Below are 26622 nucleotides of genomic sequence, written 5' to 3'. Positions count from 1 at the left end.
TTAATGTGGGCGTAGCCTGTGTCAGAGAAGGAAACATGGCTGCCCGCATAGCATGGATGGTTAGGAGGTTGCGCCCGGATAGGGTGACCGTCCGAAGGCGGCTGTGTGCGGCGGGTGAGCTTCTTCCCATTTAACGTGTTAATCACAACTGTGCAATATCTTCCTGCTAGTGATCGCGAGGCTCATTCATAAGAACGGTCATCTGATCCGGATAGCTGCAATCAGCAGAACATGCCTGTGTCCTACACAGATCTCCATGTGTCTCTCAGTCACTCACACGGGACAAGTGTCACTAATGAGTGACACACTACTGCCAATATCAAGAACCCCCCCGAAAATATTTTTGACCTTGAAATATATCAAGCAGCTCTCTGATGTATTTGCCACTCCCTTGTTGCAGCAGATAAGTCATTTTCAAGACTCCTGTAGTCTGTATTAGCGGGTGTGCATAGTGAAAAATCTGAACTTTTTTTGGTATTTTACCCGTAACTTTAAATAAAGTAGAACAATTAGCGATAGTTTACTAGGGGACCCAGCAGAAAACCACATACAGTTCTCCAATCACAACACCCTCTTACAGCACAAAGCATTGTGATTGACCAAATAGTTACTTCAACCTATTGAAAACTTAGCAATTCCAGAAGGTGCTGGCCACCCAATCACGTAAGCTGAATTTCCCTATGAGATTTCCTACTGGGTCCCCTAAAACTAACAAGTACTGGCAAATGTTGGTTCTGTTGAGAGTAGGGTGCGAGAATAGAATAGAAGACTGGGTTTGGATATCATGTTTACCGGTAAATGAGATGTCAGGGTGGCTGGAGGTAGACAGTGTACAAGATGGCAGGTATCATATGTCAGGCTTCCAAATCTGATTAGTCCTTGCAAAGTTTCTGATCTTCCTGGCACTGAAAATAATGTGAGACTGTCCAGTGGAATTGCAGGTCATATCACTATTTCCACTGAGAAGATTCAGTGTCAAGCCTCATATATGGTAGGTAATCTTTGGCTGAGTCATTTGGTGTAGCCACAGTCGTGAATCTAGTTTTTGTACAGCTGCCTTCTGATTTTAATTAGCGGTCTGTCCCTCCGGATAGCTAAATGATGAGCTAGCTTGCGCATTGTGCTTGACCTGGGTGTCAAAAGCACTCTTGCATTGCACCTCCTCCCTTATTTTGTTTGCACAGTGCTATTTCCCTGCAGTGAGCAATAATAATCAGAGCAGCGCTGATCTAGTATGTCTACGAATTTTTAGAGACAGGATCAAGCCCTGCTAAGACTCTAACTTGTATGGCTGTCCCCAATATTCACCTTCCCCCAACCCCAAAGCATATAGAATGCAAATCATCTCATCGCCGGCCAAATCCCGTTCTTCCTTACCCCTTTGTTGTGTTCCAAAGGGGCAATTTTGGGCAATCCTGTCTGAAATCTGTAACTCACTCACCGAGGCCTGGGGCACACCAAAAACCGCTAGTAGATCCGCAAAACGCTAGCGGTTTTTGAAACACTATTTCTTATTTTTATGGAGCGTTTCAGCTAGCGTTTTGCAGTTTTGGGTAGCGTTTTTGGTGTATTACATTTCATATATTGTTACAGTAAAGCTGTTACTGAACAGCTTCTGTAACAAAAACGCCTGCAAAACCGCTCTGAACAGGCGTTTTTCAGAGCGGTTTGCATTTTTCCTATACGTTACATTGGAGGCAGAAACGCCTCCGCAATCCAAAAAATGCCTCAGCCCGGGAGTATGCGTTTCTGCAAAACGCCTCCCGCTCTGGTGTGAACCACCCCATTGAGATACATTGACCAAGCGTATCCACAGCCGCAAGCGGCTGTAAAAACACCAGAAAACCCGCTCGGTGTGCTCCAGCCCCAAATCAGGGAAGTTGATCCAGCTATAAACTGAGGGGGCCTTTACTTCCCCATTGCCCACTGAGCCTTCCTAAATGCAGAATGCACATACAGAGCATGGTGGAGGCCATGAGTATAGATGTCTATCCTTAATACCACTGTCTGGTCTCTTCTGTACAGCTGGTGTGTCCACCACGTCTCGAAGCAGTGTAAGGAGCATGCCTCAGTAAAGCCTATGAGACTAAATGATGGTGGTGAGGGGGTGTGGATGTCAGCTATGTGGACAGCTGCTGAACAGAGGAGACCCAGCAGCTACAATAAAGAGTGGTTGCTTTACCAATTCGGTGCTAGTCTCGGTTAGGGGACCCTGCATGAAACCTCATTGGGAACAGTTCTCTGATCACAGCACCCTGTACAGCATGAAGCGTGATTAGCTGAATAGTGTAGCTATAGTTTACTACAATCTATTTAAAACCTAGAAGTTTGAGAGGGTGCTATCCACCCAATGATGTATGCAGAATTTCTCTCTGAGGTTAAGGGTTGCAAGGAACCACCACATGCTTCTTGTCACGCTGCCTTTTTACCGGTATATAAATTTAAGACGTTGCTTTGGAGTCAAAATCTATGTTTATATTTGAGTACCAAAAATGTTTGACCCGAGTGTAAGCCGGAGGTGGCAAAAGCCACAACACCACTCACAGCCATGGCCGGCCGCAACCATATATTAGAAAAGCAGCATAAATTCAGTAGATTGCAATAACAAGCCAGAACATAGGCCTACAATGGAAATGGATATGTAAAGAACTATTTTTGCTAAGGTTAAGCTGGCATAAAGATAAAGCAAGGAATGCAGAGCCACATAGTCATGTATCTAAAACTTGATATAGGAATGCAAGGATTCACACCACTCAGTAGACACTGTCCCAGTATGTCTTCCAAGGCTACAACTCGAGATGAGGTTAGATGGGACCTCCCATAGAAATGTCAAGTGTGTGGTGTCCCTCAGATGATGCATCACTGTGCATATAGTGGGGACACTGTGGGGGTTACTCAAAGAGTAGTGACTCGAGTATAAGCCGAGACACCCACTTTTGGGCCACATTTTTTTGCCCAAAAATTAGGCTTATACTTGAGTATATACTGTAAGCATTTTCTGCTGCTTTTCGTAACCAAGTTCATTTTCCTTGCACCCTGGGAGAATGTTTGTGTTGTGAAGAATGCAGAGATTGTAAACAAATGCAGTTTCTTCAGTGCTGTGACATAAAGTGTATTTTCTCATTTAGCAGGCAGTAGTCCAGTGACCAAAACTCCCAGCTTCACAGACCCAGAAGTCCAGAGCATACTGAAGAGGATTACAGGCCTAGATTTGGCGAAAGTTTTTCGACCAGTGCAGCACGAAACCCAACCACCCACTTACAAGCTTATGACCGATGAACAGTACCAGCAGGTATCCCAAATGAAAGAAAGAACCATTGAGTTAAGATGTGACTCCTCTTTATCAGGGACGGATCAAGACCAAGTTGCGCCTGGGGCAAGGTCAGCTTTTGGCGCCTAAAGGTCAGGTTTTGGCGCCTAAACTGCCACTCATTTTGTCGCCTTTCTAAGAATTCAACAAACTGCGCCTAGGGCAAGATGCCTGCTTGCCCCCCCCCCCCCTAGATCCGTCCCTGCTCTTTATACAGATACAGTAAAACAATACTTTTCAAATAAGCTACAGGAAAATCTTGTTATAGTAAACACTGATAAAGTAAACCTCTGGCTATAGTGAACTCAGTCCCCAGGTCCAGGCCTTGCGCCTGTAGGAATTTACAATGGATGACCTATTCTGATATAGTCCCTTAAAGATTATTATAATGGGATATTACTGTATGTACACAGCAAGTAGGTACATCGTGTGTTATGTCTGGTACACACCATGACATTTCCCATCACAACAACTTGTCAAATCAATAATTTCCATCAGGTCCAATCAGATTTCCAACTGATTTTCAGATCGATTTTGTGCTGAAATTATCAGAAAAAATAGATCCGAAAAATTATCGGAAATCAGATCGGACCTATGGGAAATGATCAATTCGACCTGTCTATCTGACTGGAAATTGCATGGTGTGCACTAGGCATTACACTGGCTTACATGCTATGGTCTGTATCTGATCATCAATGCACTGGAAGGGCTTGTTCACACCTAGGGCGGTTTCATCTTTTTTAAGCGCCGGCGATTTTCAAAATCTCCCTAAAAGTGCTCGTGCAATGATTCCCTATGTGAGTGTTCACATCTGAGCGGTTCGATTCTGATCCGCTCACCCAAGCGCTGCCTGTACCATTTTTGGGACGATTTGCCTCAATGGAAGGTATAGGGAAATCGCAAAACGCTGGAAAAATCGCTTTGTTTAGCCATTTGCCCAGTACTTTTAAGAATAAATACGTTGCATTTATTCTTTTCTGAGTCAGAGTTCACTTCCTGACTTGCGTCAGGAAGTGAACTATTAAGTCGCTCTACAAAAGCGCTTAGAAAAGCGCTTTACAAAAAATCGTAGCATGCAGGTAAAAAACCCACACAAAATCGTTGGCCTCAGCGATTGCGATTTTATTTGAGAACAAAGCCGAACAGCATCTTGGCAGAAAGTGATAGGTGAGAGTGACTAGCGTGTACAGAGTAATTGGGCCTCCGTACTAAAAATCTACTCAGCAGAACTGAAAAGGCCTGGTGTTTCTTTAACAGTTTCACAGCATCAGAACTTTGTTTTTCTTACCAAAGCATCATTTTTAGCTGCATTTTTAGCTAAGCTCCATCCATCAAAGAAAACTGCCCGGGCTTTTTTTCCCCTGATGCTGTGCAAAGCATGATGGGATTTCCCATGGTATTCACGTTGCCTAGCAACTGGGAGGGGTGATCAGCACACAGGACAGTTGGAACTGTGTCTCATGCTCCCTGTCACCTCCTTTCAACCAAAAAGATGTCTGCCACCATGAAAACAAACATTTGCCTGCTCTTTTAAAACAGTGTGGGTAAGAGATTATATTACCTATTTTAACCACTTCGCCATATCTGGACGCATATATCCGTCCAGATAGGCAGTGGTGCTGCAGACGTGTGGTGCGCGCGATCGGGCGCGCGCTCCCGCTGCCCCCCCGATCAGTGAATGGGAATATAATTCCCATTCACCGATCTAAATCCCTGGCAGAAATACCGACACTTTCTCATCAGAGAGCGTGGTATTTCTGCCCCCAGGAAACTTCTTCTCTTCTTTTTAGTTTCTAGATGCGACATCGTTCGCATCTAGGAATTTTTTGAATGTGGCCATCTTGTGGCCAAATAGTAAACTGCACCCACATACCTGTACTGAATAAAAAAATACATTACATTACATCTAAAATTGGCTATTTACCTCCCAAACTAAAATTACCCAAATACAGTTTTGTATTAAAAAAAAATTAAAAAAATTACAATAATAAAAAAAAAAAACTACATAAATAGTTACCTAAGGGTCTGAACTTTTTAAATATACATGTCAAGAGAGTATCTTATTAAATTTTTTAAAATTATAAGCTTGTAAATAGTGATGGACGCAAATTGAAAAAATGCACCTTTATTTCTAAATAAAATATCGGCGCCATAAATTGTGATAGGGATGTAATTTAAATGGTGTAATAAGCGGGACAAATGGGCACATAAAATGCATGGGTTTTAATTACTGTAGCATGTATTAATTTTAAACTATAATGGCCAAAAACTGAGAAATAATGATTTTTTTCCATTTCTATCTTAATCTTCCTGTTAAAATGTATTTACAGTAAAGTGGCTCTTAGCAAAATGTACTACTTAAAGAAAGCCTAATTAGTGGCGGAAAAAACGAGATATAGATCAATTAATTTTGATAAGTAGCGATAAAGTTATTAGCGAATGAATGGTAGGTGAACATTGCTCGGATGCATAAGATTTTCGAAGCTGTAGGCTGAAGTGGTTAATTAACCAGCTGAGCGGTCTGGACGAGCTCAGCTCGTCCAACACCGCCAGCGGCTGCCGCTCAGGCCCTGCTGGGCCGATTTTGATGAAATAAAAAGCAGCACACGCAGCCGGCACTTTGCCAGCCGCGTGTGCTGCCTGATCGCCGCCGCTCTGCGGCGATTCGCCGCGAGCAGCGGCGAAAGAGGGCCCCCCTAGCCGCCTGAGCCCAGCGTAGCCGGAACAAAAAGTTCCGGCCAGCGCTAAGGGCTGGATCGGAGGCGGCTGACGTCAGGACGTCGGCTGACGTCGATGACGTCACTCCGCTCGTCGCTATGGCGACGATATAAGCGAAACAAGGAAGGCCGCTCATTGCGGCCTTCCTTGTTTATTCTGGGCGCCGGAGGCGATCGGAAGATCGCCTCCGGAGCGCCCTCTAGTGGGCTTTCATGCAGCCAACTTTCAGTTGGCTGCATGAAATAGTTTTTTTTTAATTTAAAAAAAACCCTCCCGCAGCCACCCTGGCGATTTAATCAGAACGCCAGGGTGGTTAACAAAACTAATGTAACTTAATGACAGTATGTTTGTTTAGGCTGAAGTTCCTCTTTAACAATGTGTCCTTGCAATTCCACCGATGATTCTGTTTTCCTGTGTATTGAGTGTGTCTCAGTACAATAAGCCTGGCCACACTGACATGCTGCAAATTCTTTTGGGTAAACAGAGTGAATTCTGGGATGTATAGAATCTAACACACACAAGCAATAGAACACAGCAGTACATGCATCCAGCTACATTTAAAAGTGGTCAGCAGGTGCTCGTCAGCCAATCAGGATGCACTGTCATACACCCTTTACCTGCCATACCACATCTAGCAGCCATTAGCATTCAGGTGGGAGGCTTCAGTTGGACGCCATCGCAAGATTGCGTCGCTAGCAGGACCGCCCCGTGCAGGCATCCCTCCTACAGGGGTCCCTCCCTAACCACTCACCTGTCCGCCATGTCCTAGAGCTGAAAGAAAACGTTTAAAATGTATAGAATCTGTATGCTATTACAGTGGTTTACAGGAGTTTTGTTGTGTGCCGCCGCATTTAGTCCTTGATGAACTTTTTTTTTTTTTTTTTCTTTCAGGCTGTTCAGAAAGCCATTGAGGTTGCAGAACAGCACTTAGAGATGCCTCCAATGCTCAAGGAACGGGAACAAATAAACGAAGTTCTTGCTAATGATACAGTCATTGCCGGCTTGGATACTTACAATTATGTGTTCACTGACATCACTTACAGCACACCGCATCAAGTGAGTATAATACACCTCTGAATGTATGCAGCCTGGAAATGTTACAAGATGTCTTCTGAATGGGGACTCAAGCAGGGTAATTTTTGGACAGGACTTTATTTAAAAATTCCTCCTCATTTGCGTTAGTGACATTGTCAACCCATTACGTTAGTACCTACTGGTATCTATCTAGTTCTAAATTGTACCTTTCCTGCTTCACTAAACTGCTCCAACTTCTCAACTGTCATTAGCAGGGCTGTGGAGTCGGAGCAATTTTAGGTACCTGGAGTTTGAGTCAGTGGTTTCAATAAAGTGAGGAGTCGGAAGATTTTGTACCCACTCCTCAGATGATTTTTGAACCAAATCTACAGCTTTTGTGAAAATTAGACTAAGGAGTCAGAGCAGTTTTGGGTACCTGGAGTTGGAGTCTGAATCAGTGGTTTCATAAACTGAGGAGTCGGAAGATTTTCTACCGACTCCACAGCCCTGGTCATTAGAGTGGTGCCCACTAATGCTGCCGTCAATGTGACTTAAGTAGAGATGGTGGGAGTTGGGCTGTGGGAGATGCTTAGTGAGTGCCTGTTCACTTTTACTCCCTCTGAAGCGGATCAATAAAGTTATGATTGATTTTGGATAATATTTTAATTAAAAGCGTAAGTGGGCACTGCTTCAGGTGAGGAGGGAAGAGTAACAGTTGGAGGATCAATGGCAGCAGAACTGTGTACAGCACTGTTGTCCAAACAATTCTGCCCTCCTTGCCATTTGTATGTGCCCTCAGCCCCGCACCCCCCTGCTCCCAGAGCTTTCAATGTGCATCATTGTAATCCGTAAAAGAACAGCTGCACAATGCCTTCCCATCCAGAGAAGCACATCGGTGACGGTGTTTATGGAGTAAACATTCAGTTTGAGGTGGATTGCAACAGCAACTTCTTGGGATCTTAACCCTCTTTTGTAGCTAGTAAAACACCCCTTTCCACTCCCACCACCACCACCACTACCTCAGCTTATTAAAAGATTGCGCGCGCAAAAGTCCGTGAACGGCACTTCACGTGCTAACTGTTTAGCTAGCACACCCGTGCTAAACAGTTAGCACTGCTTTGTGAATCAAGCCCTTAGTTTTATACTGTTCAATAAGTGTTAAACCTTGATAAAAAAATTTGTCCCATGACTTAAATTAATGTTTTAGATTTTGGGCCCCTTACATGATTGAGTTTGACACTTCTGGTATACAGCAATGATCAAGCTGTTTGAGCAGCGGTTCAGTCGATTTTGGCTAATTTGGTGGGTAAAGGTGATTGATTACTTCCTGATTTTTTTTTTTTTTCTCTTCTGGTTACAACTTGCTAGGTTAATGTTTTGGACTTGGTTATAGTTGAATTTATGCAAATCTTGGCAATTGTATGTGCTGGTTGAGGATTAGAAGTGCTCGCCATAGTAAGCTCCCCAGGCTACCGGTTGTGTGAGGGAGCAGTTTACAGTGGGTGGGATCAGTTGCTGAGCAGTTTCCGTGCCTTCCTCATTGTATTGGCAGTGAATCCGCTACATGAAGCAGTGTGTTGTGTGCTGCAATAGAGGTATTGCCTTGAATCGCCATTATATCTGGCTGGCAACTGATGGGCCGACGCAGCACATTTACTGTTAACCTCCCTGCCGGTGCATTTCTGTCTTGAATTATGAGTCAAAAGCGATACATTTTTTTCCCCCAATAATTTTAGGCCTCCAATTCTTAAGTCATAACTCACCAAAATATGTCATAATAAAAGCCTGGTAGGCATTCTGCATATAAAAGCTAGAACACATTTGTTGAATTAATTACAAAATTGTGAAACTATACAAATAAGGAAGGCAGAGAGTAGTCAAAATCCAGGCAGAGGTCGGTGCAGGCGGCAGGCAGAGAGTAGTCAAAATCCAGGCAGAGGTCGGTGCAGGCGGCAGGCAGAGAGTAGTCAAAATCCAGGCAGAGGTCGGTGCAGGCGGCAGGCAGAGAGTAGTCAAAATCCAGGCAGAGGTCGGTGCAGGCGGCAGGCAGAGAGTAGTCAAAATCCAGGCAGAGGTCGGTGCAGGCGGCAGGCAGAGAGTAGTCAAAATCCAGGCAAAATTCGGTAACAGTAAGGGCCCATTCACACTAGAAGCGCTTTTCTGAGCGTTTTGCGGTTGATTATCGTTTATTAAAATCGCTCTCAATCACTTTCATTAAAATCGCAGAAAAATTGCTGCGATTTCACGATCCCGTAAGCGAAAATTGACACGATTTTTACAGCGATTTTAATGAAAGTGAATAGAAGCGATTTTAAAAACCGCTAATCAATCGCAAACGCTCAGAAAAGCGGTTGTAGTGTGAATGGGCCCTACGGCAGAAGCACTTAGCTCAGAAGCAGTTGGGAACTAAATGGCTACATTGTTGCCATCCTGTGCTTTCAAATGAGCTCATCAGCCATGGTAGTCAGGTGACACGGGGGGAGATCAAATTACAACTCGTGATTATAGACAAATGAGGAGAAATTGGACATGCTAAACTCTAACTCTCTCTCTCTCTCTCTCTATCTATCTATCTATCTATCTATCTATCTATCTATCTATCTATCTATCTATCTATCTATCTATCTATCTATATATATATATATATATATATATATATATATATATATATATATATATATATACACAGGGCGCATTTCTCTCTGTTTTCCTTCTGTCCAGTTCAGATGATGGAGGGGGGGGGGGAATCAGGCAGGCTAAACCACACATACCCACCACACACACACACATACCCACCACACACACACACATACCCACCACACACATACCCACCACACACATACCCACCACACACATACCCACCACACACATACCCACCACACACATACCCACCACACCACATACCCACCACACCACACACACACACACCACACACACACCACACACACACCACACACACACCACACACACACCACACACACACCACACACACACCACACACACACACACACACACACACACACACACACACAAACACACACACACGACGCATTTCACTTTTTTTTCCCCCCCACTGCAAAAAATATATTCCCCCTTAGATAGCCAGGAAGGGACCCTGAAATCCCCCTGCGCAGCGCCGATCGTGCGCGGGACTCCAGAACACATTGAAATCCAGGGAATTCTCTACCCTGACCTGAGCTCGGGCTTACCGCTCGCAGCTACTTTTTTCTACCCCGAGCTCAGGTTGGGGTTAACGCTAGGGAGGTTCACCTAGCATTAAGGCTTACCTGCTGAGTACCTATAATATAATCAGTAAAGGTATTGAAGTTCCTAGAAGTTTGATACCAATAAGGAGTTACATCCATCTGTCCAGGCACAGCTACATTTTGCAGACATACTTTATAGGTCTTTGGAAACTGTTTATAAGAAAGAGGCCGTTGCAGACCACCGCTTTGTGCTTCTGTAGTTTGCCATACTTTTAAAGGGGCATTTACTGTCTTATTATGGCTTTGATTGATTACCATAATTGCTTTAAAGCAAACCCGAGGCGGAATAAAATAAAGATACTTACCTAAGAAGATCCTGCAGAGGCTTCCCATGTCATGGAGGCTCCTCTTCTTGCATGAGCACGGCCATAGTGTGGCTGGGCAACTACGGACATGCCTGAACAGTAGCATTGAGCTGCTAGCGGCCCGGCTTACTCCGCAGATGAGGCCATAGTTGCGTAGGTGCAGTACGGCCACACTCGTACATGGCGGGAGCGCGCTCATGAGGACATATCCAATAAGCTTTTGATGTTATGTTCCAGGAGGTCCATGCACAACAGTGCTCTCCAGGAGGACATGGACATTTTTAATTATATTCTGTTTCAGGTACATTTTTTAAAGTGGAGATCTGAACCTCCATTCACTTGAATTGAGCCTCAGATCAAAAATGGCGAGCGGCTTGATAGTCGAAAAAAAGGAGCCTCCCTTGTATTACAGCTGTGGGTCGCCACACACTATCGTGACTTTATAAATGGTTTATTTGCAGAAGCTAATAAAGAGAGAATGTGGAAAGTAGAGGTGCTGATCAGGGAGCATCCATTTACCACCTTTATAAATGTGCAGGTCAGCAGGAAAATGCTGTAATTCCCCCCCCCCCCTCCCCCCCCAGAAATTATGGTACTTTGTATATAGTGATCCACTGATTCATACTTCTTAAAAGACACCTTATTGGGCACCTTATGTCTTAAAGGATACTAGAGCCGAAGAATATACTGAAGAAGGGGGGCAGGCATGTGTTAGGTGCAGTCCTCATGCTTACCATTTCTCCTTTCTTCTCAGCCCCCTCCTCTATACCGAAATCCTTCACCACGGGCAGCAGTGCCCAGGCACACTTGGCCATGAACGTTCTGCGCGTGCACATGTCATCATCACAGTGTCGTCATCATACCTTCGTGCACACGTGCGGAGCGCTCCTGGCAGCGTGCCTGCACACTTCTGCCTGTGCTGAGCCGCGGCCAAGGATTTTGGTATAAAGGAGGGGGACGGAGGAGAACGGGTGGAGAGGTGGGCATGAGGACTGCATTTAATATTTTTTGGGTTACAATACAGATTTTGAGTGTTGCTTTCATGTTATTGTCATGTTATGCGTGTTCTTGTTCCTAGGAAAGGTTTATTGTAGTCAGGGAGCCAAGTGGTGTGTTGCGGAAGGCGACATGGGAGGAGAGAGACCGGATGCTTCAAGTTTTCTTTCCCCGCCAGGGCCGGAAGCTGATCCCGCCACCTGTTTTCAAAAAGGAGAACATGCAGGTAAAGAATAACACTAAAAATACGACAGAAATATGCCTTCAGGGAATACAGTGTTACTAAGCGGTATTCCGCTGTGTGGCATCCGGCCAAGCAGGAAGTGACACTCACTTCCTGCTAGCCAAGCGATGACTGTGTGGAAGTGTATTGCATGCTCAACGCGTAAAACCTGCGGCGTGTGTTTACACTTACACTCGTCGCCATAGACTAGACGCAGAGCGTCGCAAGTACGTGCGGGAACGTAGTTTTGGAAGCGCGTCAGATTGAGGACTTCTGGCGCACCGTGACGCAAGTAGTGAAATGTCACCCATAGGTTTACATTGGAGCGCGGTAGCAGTGCAACAATTTGATACACTGCACCACGCCAGTGTGAAAGGGCCCTCAGAAATCCGTTCTCATTGTCTGGGTTTGTTTCCTTCCAGCATATGTTTCAAAATGATAGACACGAAGAACTCCTGAATCGCTGTATTATCCAATTTGAAGCTGATTCTGCAGACTATATCAAGGTAGGTGCTCAGTGAAAACTGCCTATAGTAGATCTCTACAGGAGGTATTGCACTAATTAGGCAGTACAGTAGACGAACCTTCAGTAGGTACATATACATGGTGCAGATCTGCCACACACTACCTGGAAACCTATTGTACAGTAGATGATGTGGAAGAGATCACAGCACATACTCTACCATCTGACTTGCATATATGACTGGTCTGCATTCTCTACAGTGTAACTACAGATAATTGTATACACACTGGCTGCACCCACAGACAGTGACGTAGCTAAGGAGCTGTGGGCTTCGATTCAAGTTTTACAATGGGCCCCCCCAATCACTCTATACATAGCAATTGAGACGGTGCACCAAAACCTGCCAATGGCAACTACTGTGTCAGAGGTGCAAGAAGGGGATGGGGAATAGTTTGTTAATGGTTATCACTATTCAAAGTATCTATAGAAGTGGTTATTATGAACACAGGAATAAAGAGCTAATACTGTAGTTGAGGGAGGGCCCTTCGGGGCCCCTCTGGCCCAAGGGCCCCAATGCGGTCGCAACCTCCAACCCCTATTGCTACGCCCCTTCCCACAGAGCGAAGCTGTGTCCAAATGTTCCCCTTACAGGACATTTTCGCTTTCTTGGAGGAAAGGACAGCCATCTTCCAAATCATCTAATGGAGCTTACCTCTGGCTGTAGCTGTCTTTCTGTCTGCCGGTGTCCAGTGCACATACATGCAAAATGGGCGCTAGAAATAGTTCCTAGTAGAATATCGTTAAAATTCCCCATATTCTACTACTGGGCAGTGTTAATTCCGATAGTAAAATGTTGGTAAAATGTATTCTACTATCGCAGAACCAAATCCTGTTCCCACACAAGCCTTCCCCCTATCGATGCCTAACCCTAACTGACATTGCCCCCCATCCCTTACCTACAACATCTATCACCCGCCCCGAGGCTTAACACTAACCAACACCAGAGGCTTAACCTTAACCAGCACCAACATCCCCCCGCTGGTGCCTAATGTTAATACACACACACCTGGTGCCACAGAGGTTTGGGCACCCACGTTAATATCGGCAGTTAAGGAACATTTTGTACCAAACTACTGCAACTTCTCCAGCGCCAAAAATTTTACAAATATAATGGCAGAAAACTGAGAAATGATTTTTATTTTTTTCCCCTTAATCTTCCTGTTAAAATGGATTTATAATAAAATAATTCTTAGCAAAATGTACGACCCAAAGAAAGCCTAAATGGTGGTGGAAAAAAACAAGATATAGATAATTTAATTGTGATAAAGTTATTGGAGAATGAATGGGAGGTGAAAAGTTGCTCGGATGCATAAGATCGACACTGTAGACTGAAGTGGTTAAAGTAATATTATTTGTTGTATTTATTAATGTATTTTAAAATGCCAACATATTACGCAAGCGCTGCACAATAGATAAATGGGCTAACATACAAGGTAGAACATACAAGAATCTCACGACAAAACAAGATCATGCAAAAGACAACACCCCCCCCCCCCCCCCCCTCACGATAGATAATGTGTGAAGTTAATCATGCTCCCATGACTGCTGGTTCACTTACATCATTATTATTAAATGTTACTATGACAGTGAGTGATCTGTGCCTATAGCCATCCTGAAATAAAGGCTTTCCTCTGGAATATTGGTGCCACCTTTTACACTTACTTGTTGCAGATTCGGAATGAAGTATTTGAAGACATTGACAAACAAGGAAAGTATGACCTGTTGCGGTCAACGCGGCACTTTGGAGGCATGGTGTGGTACCTGTGCTCTCTGAAGAACATTGATGGACTCCTGATAGACATGCTGCAAAGAGATCTGTAAGTTACTAAAAAGATTCGGGTCCTTGTCTCTAGTGGCGCTACAGAAAAAAATGGATTCGCACTACAACACAAAGTAATAATATTCCAATGACGCTACCACACTGATGTATTTGCGGTGCAGGCATGGGCGCAAATTCGGCTTCGGGTGAGTCCGGATAGTTCTATCCGGATCTCACCCAGTAATGCTGTGCGGTGTGGGCGGGGGGAGGTCAAGCTTACCTATCTGACGTCTTCTTCGGTCGTCCCTCAGCGCCTCCCACGATGCGGTCCACACGCGTCACGTGATTACAAACACTTCCTCCGAAGGAGGAAGTGTTTGTACTCACGTGACCGCCACTTGGAGCACATCGTGGGAGGCGCCGAGGGACATACCTAAGAAGACGTCAGACAGGTAAGCTTGACCTCCCCGCCCACACCGCACAACATTACTGGGTGAGATCCGGATAGAACTATCCGGACTCACCCGAAGCCGAATTTGCGCCCATGCCTGTAATGCGGTGCAAAAATTTTCTGTGTGTTACGGGCCAACAGGCGCAGTAACTGTTGAGGCACAAGCATAAGTATGTATGCAGCTCATTACATCGGCAATGTGCAATTCAACTTTTCATCACCATTGCATTTTCAGGATGCACAGCACAACGGCTATAGTGTGAAAATACAATAGATATAAAAAATGCCATTGTAAAAGAGTCAAATTGCTGGCTTTGTCAGTAATGCCACAGCAAGCACTTCAGCCACCCTCAAATAGCCAAGGTTATTTTAAAATATGTTATTGAATATGTTAGAGCACGTTCTTTGTTATACGCACAAACCTGTTTTAGGTATAGGAAGACATCTTGACCTATTTCTTATGCACAGTGCTTGTTGTATGACTAGGACAAGTTTGTCATAAGTAGAAAATACGTAGCTTTTTTGTATGAGGCAGCACTCTGGTTAAAGCGTATCCGAGATGAAAAACTAGTAGTAGTAGTAGTAAAAAGTAGAACTTCTAGTAAAAACTAGAAGTAACTTGTATATATATCTTATCTAAAGTTTAGATAGTTTACACAGTATATCTATCTGCAAACAGCTTCAATAGTATATGATTATTTCCTGTGATACAATGAGAGCAGCCATGTTCTGCTTGTGATCATTACACAGGCAAGCTGCTCTGCATCTCCAGCATCAGCCTGTGAAAACGTCACTCCTCTTTTTTCCTCCCCCCCCCTCTGCCTCTGAAATCTCTGGCTAGTAACACCTTCTCCTGCCCAGACTGAGCTCCCATAAGGCCTTGCTACATGGGTCTCAGAGTGCTTAGGTGCTGGAGGAGCTGTGCAAAAATCTTGTTTAGTTTATAAGGAATTAGGGTATTAAAACAAACCAAAAAAAGTATTTTATTGGGGGTGGAGGCGCCCAAAAATAGGTAATGTAATGAAACAAAAATATGGTGGAGGGAGGGTGTCTTTACCACTCAAGATGGAAGAATCCAAACCACAGGATTAATGTAAAAAGATTAAATAATTCAACACGATTAAAAGGACAATGCATTTCCCGGGTCTCAGCCGGCTTCTTCAGGTCACTACAAGTGCCTTTACAATATGGTCAAAAGCATGGACGCCAGAAATAACTTTTTCCCTGCTGCCCACAGTTATAAAGGAGATCTATTTATAACTGTGGCCAGCAGGGAAAAAGTTCTTTTTGGCGTCCATGCTTGTCCACAATACTGCACCATTTGGCTCCTGGTCTCCCCTTGTCATACAGGTGACCTTGGTATCCCCACAGTGACCACCTTTTCTACAAAAAAAGTATTTGGCTTGAGGAATGCCCTATAAACTATATGTAAGGAACACAATTATGAATTGAGTAAACGTTTATCATGGATCCACTTTAACCACCCAGGAAAGGGGGTGAGGCGTGCAGAAAACAATTCCCAGGCACCACAGGATTTTCATCAAAATCGTTTTGTAGAGATCCGCACCACCTAACAAAGTGTTATTCTTTATAAATTAAAGTTAAAAAGACATACAATTAAAAAGAACTGTAGGGCAAGACAGTCCACTGTTTTGGGCTCCTCTTGCCCATCTTCAAGTTGCCCAGAACAGTTCTTTTTAATTATGTCATTTTTAACTTTAAAGAGAATCTGTATTGTTAAAATCACACAAAAGTAAACATACCAGTGCGTTAGGGGACATCTCCTATTACCCTCTGACACAATTTCGCCACTCCCCGCCGCATTAAAAGTAGTCAAAAACAGTTTTAAAAAGTTTGTTTATAAACAAACAAAATGGCCACCAAAACAGGAAGTAGGTTGATGTACAGTATGTCCACACATAGAAAATACATCCATACACAAGCAGGCTGTATACAGCTTTCCTTTTGAATCTTAAAAGATCATTTGTGTGTTTACCTTCTGTCCCCTTCTTCTCTCATGCACTGAACATTACAGGCTTCCTGCAGACAGCTCTGCCTGTGTTTGTAATCCCTCAGTATGTGTCAGCCAGCTATTTTCACAGCCTAACAGAGGAGGATTTTTATCCAGCTCTCTTCTATCACTGATAAGATAGCAGAGAAGCTGCTGGCTTATGTAAATAAAACACACACTGGAGTGTGCATAGAGGAACAGACCAGCAGGGAAGAGTTGGCAGCCTTCCAGACACAGGCCGACAAGTCTGACAGGGGAAAGATACATTGATTTATTACAGAGACTGTAATAGTACAAAGTGCTGCAGTGAGCCAGAACACATTAGAATAGATTTAGAAATTTATAGGATGGTAGAAAAAACGTTGTAATTTTTGTTACAGAGTCACTTTAAAGGGAAGGTCCAAGCAAAATAAAAAAATGAGTTTCACTTACCTGGGGCTTCTACCAGCCCCATGCAGCCATCCTGTGCCCTTGTAGTCACTCACTGCTGCTCCAGTCCCCCGCTGGCAGCTTGCCGACCTCGGGGGTCAGCGGGCTGCATTGCATACATTTTTACGCATTCCTGCTAGTGCATGAACATTAACACATACATTTTTACGCGTTAGTGGTGCCATGCGTAAATTTTCCTGCACTAGCGGGAGTGACTACGAGGGCACAGGATGGCTGCATGGGGCTGGTAGAAGCCCCAGGTAAGTGAAAATCATTTTTTTATTTTTCTTGGACCTTCCCTTTAACCTTAACTTTAAACGAACTTTAACTTTAAACGAAGATTAACACTTTGGGGTGTTGCGGATCTTTACAAAACGATAAGTAGAAAACACTGCAGTAATTAATAATAATTTTGTATGTATAGGGAAAAAAAATCAAATCCCCTCGACTCCCTCCCCCTGGGTACAGCAGAAATGTTTCTGCATTGCTTACACAGCTTAGCACACCTCATCACAATCCGATCATTGTGGACGACAACAGCATTATCAGTTAGCGTTAAAGATGAACAGTTGTGAAGATAACGTACTAAAATTGCTTATTTTTTACAATGTTCATTTATACATTTAGGCAGTATTTGCCCATTGTAAAATCTTCCCTCTCCATGATTTACATTTTGAATTTTGTCGCAGGTGGCTATGTCTTTAGTCCTGTCAGGGGATCTCTGCGGAATGTTTGTTTACTGAGAGTTCTGAAACCAGTACAAATATACCTAGTCTCCCAGAATGCTCAAGAATTGGGGGATTTCACATACCATATTTTTGGGACCATAAGACACACTTTTCTCCCCCAAAAGTGTGTGTGGGGGGGAGAAGTCAGTGCATTTTATGGTCCGATGGTGTCCCGCCACAAGTACCCCTTCTGTCCTCCTCTGCCCCCCTGTGTCCTCCTTTCTCTGTCCCTCTATGTTGCATCTGACCCCTGTGCTGCATTTGTCCTGCTGCAAATGAGATACTTGCCACCGATCGGGTAAATCCAAATTATGATGCAGGAGTTTATCCGGACATCCAAGAAGCCAGCTCCCTCCATGCTACTGAGCGAGTGCAGTGATTGGGCCCAATGACTGAGCCATAGGCCATGGTCCCGCCTCCGAGACTATCGGCTCCAGTCAAAAGAGCAGGCAGCAGGGATTGGCTTGTGACGTTGCAGCGCTTCCGCACTGATAGGCTACACAGCATCTGGAAGATGACACGAGTCGCGGTGACACGGAGTGAGCTGGCTTCTTGGATATCCGAATAAACTCCTGCCACATCATTTGGCAACAATATCATTTGCCAGGGAGACAGATGCAACACATGGGGACAGAGAGAGGAGGACAGAGGGGCCATGGGACGAGGAGACTTGGGGACATGGAAGGACACCACCGGGGGACAGAGAAGACATGGGAGAATAGGAGGACACCACAGGGGGACAGAAGAGGTCATAAGAGGGACATAGTAGACAGCACAGGGGGGCATAGAAGGACACCACGGGGGATAGAAGAGGTCATAAGGGGGACATAGGAGGTCATAGCAGTTAGTTGAAGACTGGGCCATATATTTGCAGTAGCAAATCTTAGTCGATATGTGCCTGCCTCATTTTTTAGTGCTGCGATCACAGTGTCCCATTACCTGTCATTGTTTCAGGCTAGCATACATTCTAAGTATGTGTTAGAATAGTGAATAATGGATCTCAGAGGTCTTTTACTTATTTTTGTGTTCTGTTTAGATTGGAAGATGCTGTGAATTTGGTGCAGCTTTTCAACATGGTTCATCCAGATACTGAATGTGCAAGAGAGTCCCAAGGAGGTGATGGTAGAGAACTTATTAAGGTATGACTTTTTTAATGAGACAGGTTGTGTATTTGTCGTAATTTTTCATGGCATGTAGGAGAACATAGGGGTCATGGGTTCAACTGACAGGGCATTAACCACTTAAGGACCACAGTTAAACCCCCCTAGTGACCAGGCTATTTTTTACAATTAAGGCCACTGCAGCTTTAAGGGCTCGCTGCAGGGTTGCACAACTCAGCACACAAAGTCTCCCACCCTTTTCTGCCCACCAACAGAGCTTTCTGTTGGTGGCCTATGATCACTCCCAGGATTTTTTTTAATATTTCTTTTATTTTACAATAAATTTGCATATTTTTTTTTAATCCCTCCCTCCCCTCAGCGCGATCTTCCCTGCCACCCAGGGGGACAACCGTGTCACAAGGCTGTCCCCAGTACAGCGCTGCCGTAGATTGCTACGCTGTACTATGTAAATAGACAATGGTTTCGCCGTCTAACAGTCTCCTACAAAACACGCCCCCAGGACTGCACGCCAATTGGCGTTAGACGGTCCTGAGGCTGCCGCCGCGTCCACGCTATTTGGCGTGGCGTGGTCCTTAGGTAGTTAAAGCCCTAGGTCATCTGTCCATTTTTGCAATGCAAAACATTGTAAATTGCATTGCATGCCTGTACATCTTGCAGTAACTGTATTTTAAATACCTAATTGGTTGGGCTTAGTAGCTTCCTATGGAGATGACAGTGCAAATTTATAGCACTGTTAGCTGTCTAGACTCCTCTCTTATCCTTTTATCATCCACTTGAAATAGCCAGGAAGGAAGTGGGAGGGGCCAAGAGCCAGACTTTGCATTGAGCACATATCACCTGACCCAGGACAACACCCCACTGTGTTGAGAGAATAACTCTGTGGCCAGTACTGCAGCTAATGACCAGTACTTACTACACTATATTTCCAACAACCAGTTTTTGGGTTTTTTTTTGTTTGTTTTTTTGAGCGACACGCAATTGTTTCTGTAATCTCTTGATGTAGGTACAGGTGCACAATTACGTGAACGTCATTTGGTGACGGGTGACAGAAAATGCACAGAAAACCTGACAAGTGGAGTCAGGCATCTCTATACAGGGATCAGGTGTGTGGTGTCATGTAATGTGCTGAGAAAGCAATTCACGTCCTGGTCTATCCATTATAAGTGAGGCTGAATTAGGGCATTACAGCTGTGAATTCTTGGTGAAATCAATTCCAGTCGTTATCTAGTTTATGGGACCCAGCAGAAAAGCTCATAGGGAACAGTTTTTCAATCACTGTACCCCCTACAGCACGAAAGGTGTGATTGGCCGAATAGTGTGGGTGTAGTTTACTACAAGCTGTCAGAAACCTGGCAGTTTGGGAGGGCGCTGTCCCCCTAATAATGTTAGCAGAATATCCCTATGAAGTTTTTTGCTGGGTCCCCTAAACTAGACTAGCACCCAATTGTCACATAGGAAGGTTGAGTGGGGCAGAAAACATTTAACCACTTGCCGACCGCCTTAAGCCGATAGGTGGCGGCAAGGGCTGGGCCCAAACTACCGCAATACGCCCATCGGCGGCGGCGGGCGTGGTTATGCGGCGATCGCGCCATTCGTGACGCGATCAGCTGCCGGCGACAGGCTCCGCCCCCCTCGCGCTGTAACCCGCCGGCCGTTCGGAAGCGCCGGTGGGTTACTAGCACCCGGATCGCCGCATGTAATAGGTATAATAGGCTTTGTAATGTATACAAAGCCTATTATACAGGCTGCCTCCTGCCCTGGTGGTCCCAGTGTCCGAGGGACCACCAGGGCAGGCTGCAGCCACCCTAGTCTGCACCCAAGCACACTGATCCCCCCACCACCACCACCACCTGCCCCCTGATCACCCACAGCACCCCTCAGACCCCCCCTGCCCACCCCCCAGACCACTGTTTACACCCAATCACCCCTCTAATCACCCATCAATTTTTTTTTAACCCTAAACTGCCCCCTGCTCCCTCCTGATCACCCCCCCCCCCCTCAGATTCTTCCCAGACCCCTCCCCCCCTGTGTACTGTATGCCTCTCTCCCCCCTGTAATAACCCACTGATCGCCTGTCAATCACCCCCTGTCACTGCCACCCATCAATCAGCCCCTAACCTGCCCCTTGCGGGCAATCTGATCACCCACCCACACCATCAGATCACCCGCAGATCCGACGTCAGTTCACCTCCCAAGTGCATTGTTTACATCTATTCTCTCCTCTAAACACCCACTAATTACCCATCAATTACCCCCTGTCACTGCTACCCATCAGATTAGACCCATATCTGCCCCTTGGGCACCCAATCACCCACCCACACACTCAGATTGCCCTCAGACCCCCCCTTATCAATTCGCCAGTGCATTATTTACATCTGTTCTTCCCTGTAATAACCTCCCCCCCCCCCCCCCCCCCGTGTACTGTATACATCTATTCTCCCCTGTAATCACCCGTCACTCACCCGTCACTCGCCCGTCACTCACCACCTGTCACTGCCACTTATCAGATCAGACCCTAACCTGCCTCTTACGGGCATCTGATCACCCTCCCACACCATCAGATTGCCCCAGACCTACCCTCAGATCACCTCCAAAGTGCATTGTTTACATCTGTTCTGCCGTCTAATCACCCACTGATCACCCATCAATCAGCCCCTGTCACTGCTACCCATCAGATTAGACCCCTATCTGCCCCTAGGGCACCCAATCACCCGCCCACACCCTCAGAATGCCCTCAGGCCCCAGCCCTGATCACCTCGCCAGTGCATTGCTTGCATCTATTTCCCCCCTCTAATCACACCTTGAGACACCCATCAATCGCCTCCTGTCACCACCTGTCACCCCCCCAGCACACCTACCCATCAGGTCAGGCCCTAATTTGCCCCGTGTGGGCTCCTGATCACTCGGCCAAACCCTCAGATCCCCCTCAGACCCCCTTCCGATCACCTTCCCAGTGCATTGATTGCATCTATTTTCCCCTCTAATCACCCCCTGAGACACCCATCAATCACCTCCTGTCACCCCCCTAGCACTCCTATCCGTCAGATCAGGCCCAATACAAACTGTCATCTAAGAGGCTACCCTGCTTATGACCGGTTCCACAAAATTTGCCCCCTCATAGTCCACCTGTCATCAAAATTTGCAGATGCTTATACCCCTGAACAGTCATTTTGAGACATTTGGTTTCCAGACTACTCACGGTTTTGGACCTGTAAAAATGCCAGGGCAGTATAGGAACCCCACAAGTGACCCCATTTTAGAAAAAAGACACCCCAAGGTATTCTGTTAGGTGTATGACAAGTTCATAGAAGATTTTATTTTTTTGTCAAAAGTTAGTGGAAATTGATTTTTATTGTTTTTTTTCACAGTGTCATTTTTCACTAACTTGTGACAAAAAATAAAATCTTCTATGGACTCACCATACACCTAACGGAATACCTTGGGGTGTCTTCTTTCTAAAATGGGGTTACTTGTGGGGTTCCTATACTGCCCTGGCATTTTAGGGGCCCTAAACCATGAGGAGTAGTCTTGAAACCAAATGTCGCAAAATGACCTGTGAAATCCTAAAGGTACTCATTGGACTTTGGGCCCCTTAGCGCAGTTAGGGTGCAAAAAAGTGCCACACATGTGGTATCGCTGTACTCAGGAGAAGTAGTATAATGTGTTTTGGGGTGTATTTTTACACATACCCATGCTGAGTTGGAGAAATATCTCTGTAAATAGACAATTGTGTGTAAAAAAAAAAAAAAAAAAAATCAAAAAATTTGTCATTTACAGAGAGATTTCTCCCACCCAGCATGGGTATGTGTAAAAATACACCCCAAAACACATTATACTGCTTCTCCTGAGTACGATAATACCACATGTGTGGCACTTTTTTGCATTTGTAGCCTTACTGCGCTAAGGGGCCCAAAGTCCAATGAGCATCTTTAGGCTTTACAGGGGTGCTTACAATTAGGCACCCCCCAAAATGCCAGGACAGTGAACACACCCCACAAATGACCCCATTTTGGAAAGTAGACACTTCAAGGTATTCAGAGAGGAGCATAGTGAGTCCGTGGCAGATTTCATTTTTTTGGCGCAAGTTAGAAGAAATGGAAACTTTTTTTTTTTTGTCACAGTGTCATTTTCCGCTAACTTGTGACAAAAAAAATTCTTCTATGAACTCACCATGCCTCTCAGTGAATGTCTTCTTTCCAAAATGGGGTCATTTGGGGGGGGGGGGGGGGTATTTATACTATCCTGGAAATTTAGCACCTCATGAAACATGACAGGTGGTCAGAAAAGTCAGAGATGCTTCAAAATGGGAAAATTCACTTTTGGCACCATAGTTTGTAAAAGTTATAACTTTTACCCAATCCAATAAATATACACTGAATGTTTTTTTTTTAATCAAAGACACGTAGCAGAATAACTTTCGTGCTCAAATGTATAGGAAATTTTACTTTATTTGAAAAATGTCAGCACAGAAAGTTAGTCATTTTTTTGACAAAATTCATGTCTTTTTTGATGAATATAATAAAAACTAAAACTCGCAGCAGCAATCAAATAGCACCAAAAGAAAGCTGTTTTAGTGACAAGAAAAGGAGGGAAAATTCCTTTAGGTGGTAAGTTGTATGACGAGCAATAAACCGTGAAATCTGCAGTGGTCTGAATGGAGAAAAAGGCTCTGGTTTTTAAGGGGCAAAAAGACTGTGGTCCTCAAGTGGTTAAAGGATATGCGAGGCGAGTGATTTAAAAAAAAAAAAATAATAATAACCTTTTTAGCTGCATAAACCTCCTGGGAAACGGTCTGCGTATTCCTTTCCTTCTGTTTTCTCCAAGTGCTTGCTAAACTGTCCAGACCGGGCCCCAACCGACCCCTAGGCCAGCAACCTTGCCCCAGAAGCAAAAGCCTGAAATCACAGCCACGCCTGCACAGTGAGCATGGGCGTGAGTTTGCCTATACACAGATCTAAAGTCCTCTGTGTCCTCACTCCCGGTGATCTCCTGGACATAGTGTGCCCGATCACATCACTAGGCAAGGGTGCAGGATGGAGCCTGCGGTCCGTGACGCTGCTAAGCCTGAACGCAAACGGATCTGTGCTGCCCTTTTGCAGAAAACGTTTTTTATTCCATTTGCCTGTTTTGTTTTGTTTTCCCTCCCCCCAAAAATGGATGGATGCAATAGGTGTCCCCCAGGTAGCCTGAGGGGGTAGCAGCCAGGACGGGGGATAGTGGGGAGGGGAGTCCCCCCCCCCCCCCCCTCACTTGGGTCCCCGCTCCCATTCCAGCTATTTGTGGCAAAAGTGTAGCGAACGAGCGAGAGGGGAAGTTTACCTTACTTCCTCTGCTCGATGTGACTTCCTGCAATGCCGCCCACTAGAGGACGAGCAGAGGAAGTATAAGGTAATTGCTTCCCCACTCGCTCGGATACTTTTGTGGCACATAGCTGGAGGGGGAGTGGGGACGGGCGGACCACCATGAGGGGGGCGACCCCTCCCGCCGCTGTGCCCGCAGCCACCCGTCCTGGCTACTACCCCCTCTGTTTACCTGAGGGGACACCTATAGGGGGAAGGAGCAGGCAGTGCGGAACTCCCTCCATTTTGTGTGCAAAGTTCTCAGTGTAGAGGGAGATCCGTTTTTGCATTGCCTGCCACTACCCCTCCGTGTATCAGGGATCGATCCGGGTCCGTGAAGTCCCGACAAATCTGGGCCCTGCGCACACGGATTCGTTTTGAAAGTGAGTGAAGACTGTTGCTATTTTTAACATTAGTATCCTTGGCTCCGGTTTTGGTCTGGGCCCCAAAACGGAGCCACAAATACGTTTCCGGACCTAGTGTGAACCTGGCCTAAGTGAGGAGTGTTTTAGAAAACAAGCATAGCACAATGACAGGTAAGGCTGTAAGTAATATAGGTGTCTGCAGTGCTGATGAGATCCATCTTCAGGCGCCTCTCACATGGACGTCTGAACTGTGCACTTACTATGCAGTGCCGCCGGCGATCGAGCAAAATCTTCCGCACGGACGGATCGACGGGAACGATCGATTTTGGATGGAAATCAATCATTCGGTCAGTGTTTGCGCAACGATTTCACAGCAGATTCGATCACAGTGATCGAATCTGCTGTTTATCAGCAGGAAAATCGTTAAGTGTATTGGGCCCCTTAAGGTTTTGTTTCTTGGTTTTTCATAACCTGTAAGCCATAATCATCAAAATTATAACAAAGGCTTGAAATCTATCACTTTGCATGTAGTGAATCTATTTCATATATTCCTTTCACCTTTTTAGTTGAATTACTGAAATAAATGGACTTTTGCTCGATATTCTAATTTTTCGAGTTTCACCTCAAAAAATGGATTGAGAACTGGTTTAAGTGAACCTGAGGTGAGAGTTAAATGGAGGCTGCCATATTTATTTCCTTTTAAGCAATACCAGTTGCCAGGCTGTCTTGCTGATGCTCTGCCTCTGATACCTTTAGCCATAGACCCTAAACAAGCAAGCAACAGATCAGGTGTTTATGGCAATATTGTCAAATCTGACCAGATTAGCTGCATGCTTGTTTCCGGTGTAATGCACCACTACTGCAGCCAAACAGATCAGCAGGCCTGCCAGGCAACTGGGCTGTCCATTTGCTGCCAAAGTAAAAAAAAAAAGTGTGTGTTTGTATTTGAAAGCAAAATTCGCAAATAACTATATTTCTCTGCTTTTTTTTCCTTGCAGATTTTTGTGAAGCTGGAGGCTAAGAAGCCAGGATATATAGAACTGGCTCTTCAGGTGTACCCACAGTCTGCTAGCGGTGTAGCCTCCTCGTGACATTACTGCTGGATTTTCTCTATACTTCAGTTTCATGAAGCCACCTCCTCTATGCCAGATATTGTCTTTCCCCATGCGATTGCAAGTGTATTGCTGTCATTCCTTCCCTAATTAAATCATTTCTAAATAAAAAATGTATTCAAACATTTTATACATTTATTTTGTCATTCACTAAGATACTCAACAACAAGCAACATTTGTAAAGTGCTTTTCTCCAGCAGGACTTGGCTCAGTACAGTGATTGATTGATTGATTGGTAATTTGTGGTACAGAGGAAGAATTCTACAAGCTCACAAATGCCAGGTTAAACCAGTGGCTTTTCAGTCTGGATTTGATATAACAATGCCGTAAAAGTGTACAGGGAATTAATTCATGCAACCCGTAAGTCATGAAGGACCGAGACCCTTTAGTACAGATAGTGGTCATATATGCCACACACATATAAAAGACAAAATGTTTGAGAATAATCGAGAAAAGGGAAATGGACTGTGGGTGCAAGTGATGCTAAAGTGGGTGCCTTTGCTGATCCTCCCAAAACACAACTGAGCTGTATGTGTACAAGACATGGCTTGGGTGTAGCTGGCCCTTTTAGACTTATAGCATCTAAAAGCAGCAATTGTCTGCAAGTGAAAAGGTTGTTAAACAAGGAAAGTCTGCACAGTGTACATGGTTACGATTATTGTCAGCATGTCAGAGTGCTAGTGTCTTGGCCAAGCAATGGGCCTATCCTTCAGCACACTCGCATGTAGTACCATACACTATGATTCAAGAAAAGGCAGATATTCAGTCGGGCGTAACTAGAATTCGCTGGTCCCCCTTTGTAAAACGTTGGATGCCCCCTCGCTTTCTGCGCAGGTAAACTGAGAACCAATGTTATTCAATTGGCTAGTGCACATATGAATGTTTTCCCCATGCAGATACAAATGATCTATTAATTACATTAGTTTCTGTGATAAAACGTGCATGGTTTTAC

At 44.9% G+C, this 26622-nt stretch overlaps 1 protein-coding gene across 2 annotated transcripts; it reads left to right on the top strand.

Moving 5' to 3' along the window:
- Positions 1-25800, top strand: MRPS22 (mitochondrial ribosomal protein S22). Of its 2 annotated transcripts, none has more exons than XM_068279174.1 (8): positions 1-114; positions 3132-3292; positions 6920-7084; positions 11692-11835; positions 12255-12338; positions 14027-14172; positions 18770-18872; positions 25557-25800. In XM_068279174.1, exons 1-8 carry the CDS (start codon positions 36-38, stop codon positions 25647-25649), a joined length of 975 nt encoding a protein of 324 aa, XP_068135275.1. In that variant the 5' UTR covers positions 1-35; the 3' UTR covers positions 25650-25800. The 2 variants fall into 2 exon arrangements, with proteins under 2 accessions (XP_068135275.1, XP_068135273.1); XM_068279172.1 differs by having other exon boundaries at positions 3129-3292.
- The last annotated feature ends 822 nt before the right edge of the window (positions 25801-26622 follow it).

Source organism: Hyperolius riggenbachi, chromosome 4, assembly GCF_040937935.1.
Source record: "Hyperolius riggenbachi isolate aHypRig1 chromosome 4, aHypRig1.pri, whole genome shotgun sequence".
In the NCBI taxonomy this organism is placed as follows: Eukaryota; Metazoa; Chordata; class Amphibia; order Anura; family Hyperoliidae; genus Hyperolius; species Hyperolius riggenbachi.
The sequence above is the reverse complement of the archived record's forward strand: the minus strand, read 5'-3'. Positions and strand labels throughout refer to the sequence as shown.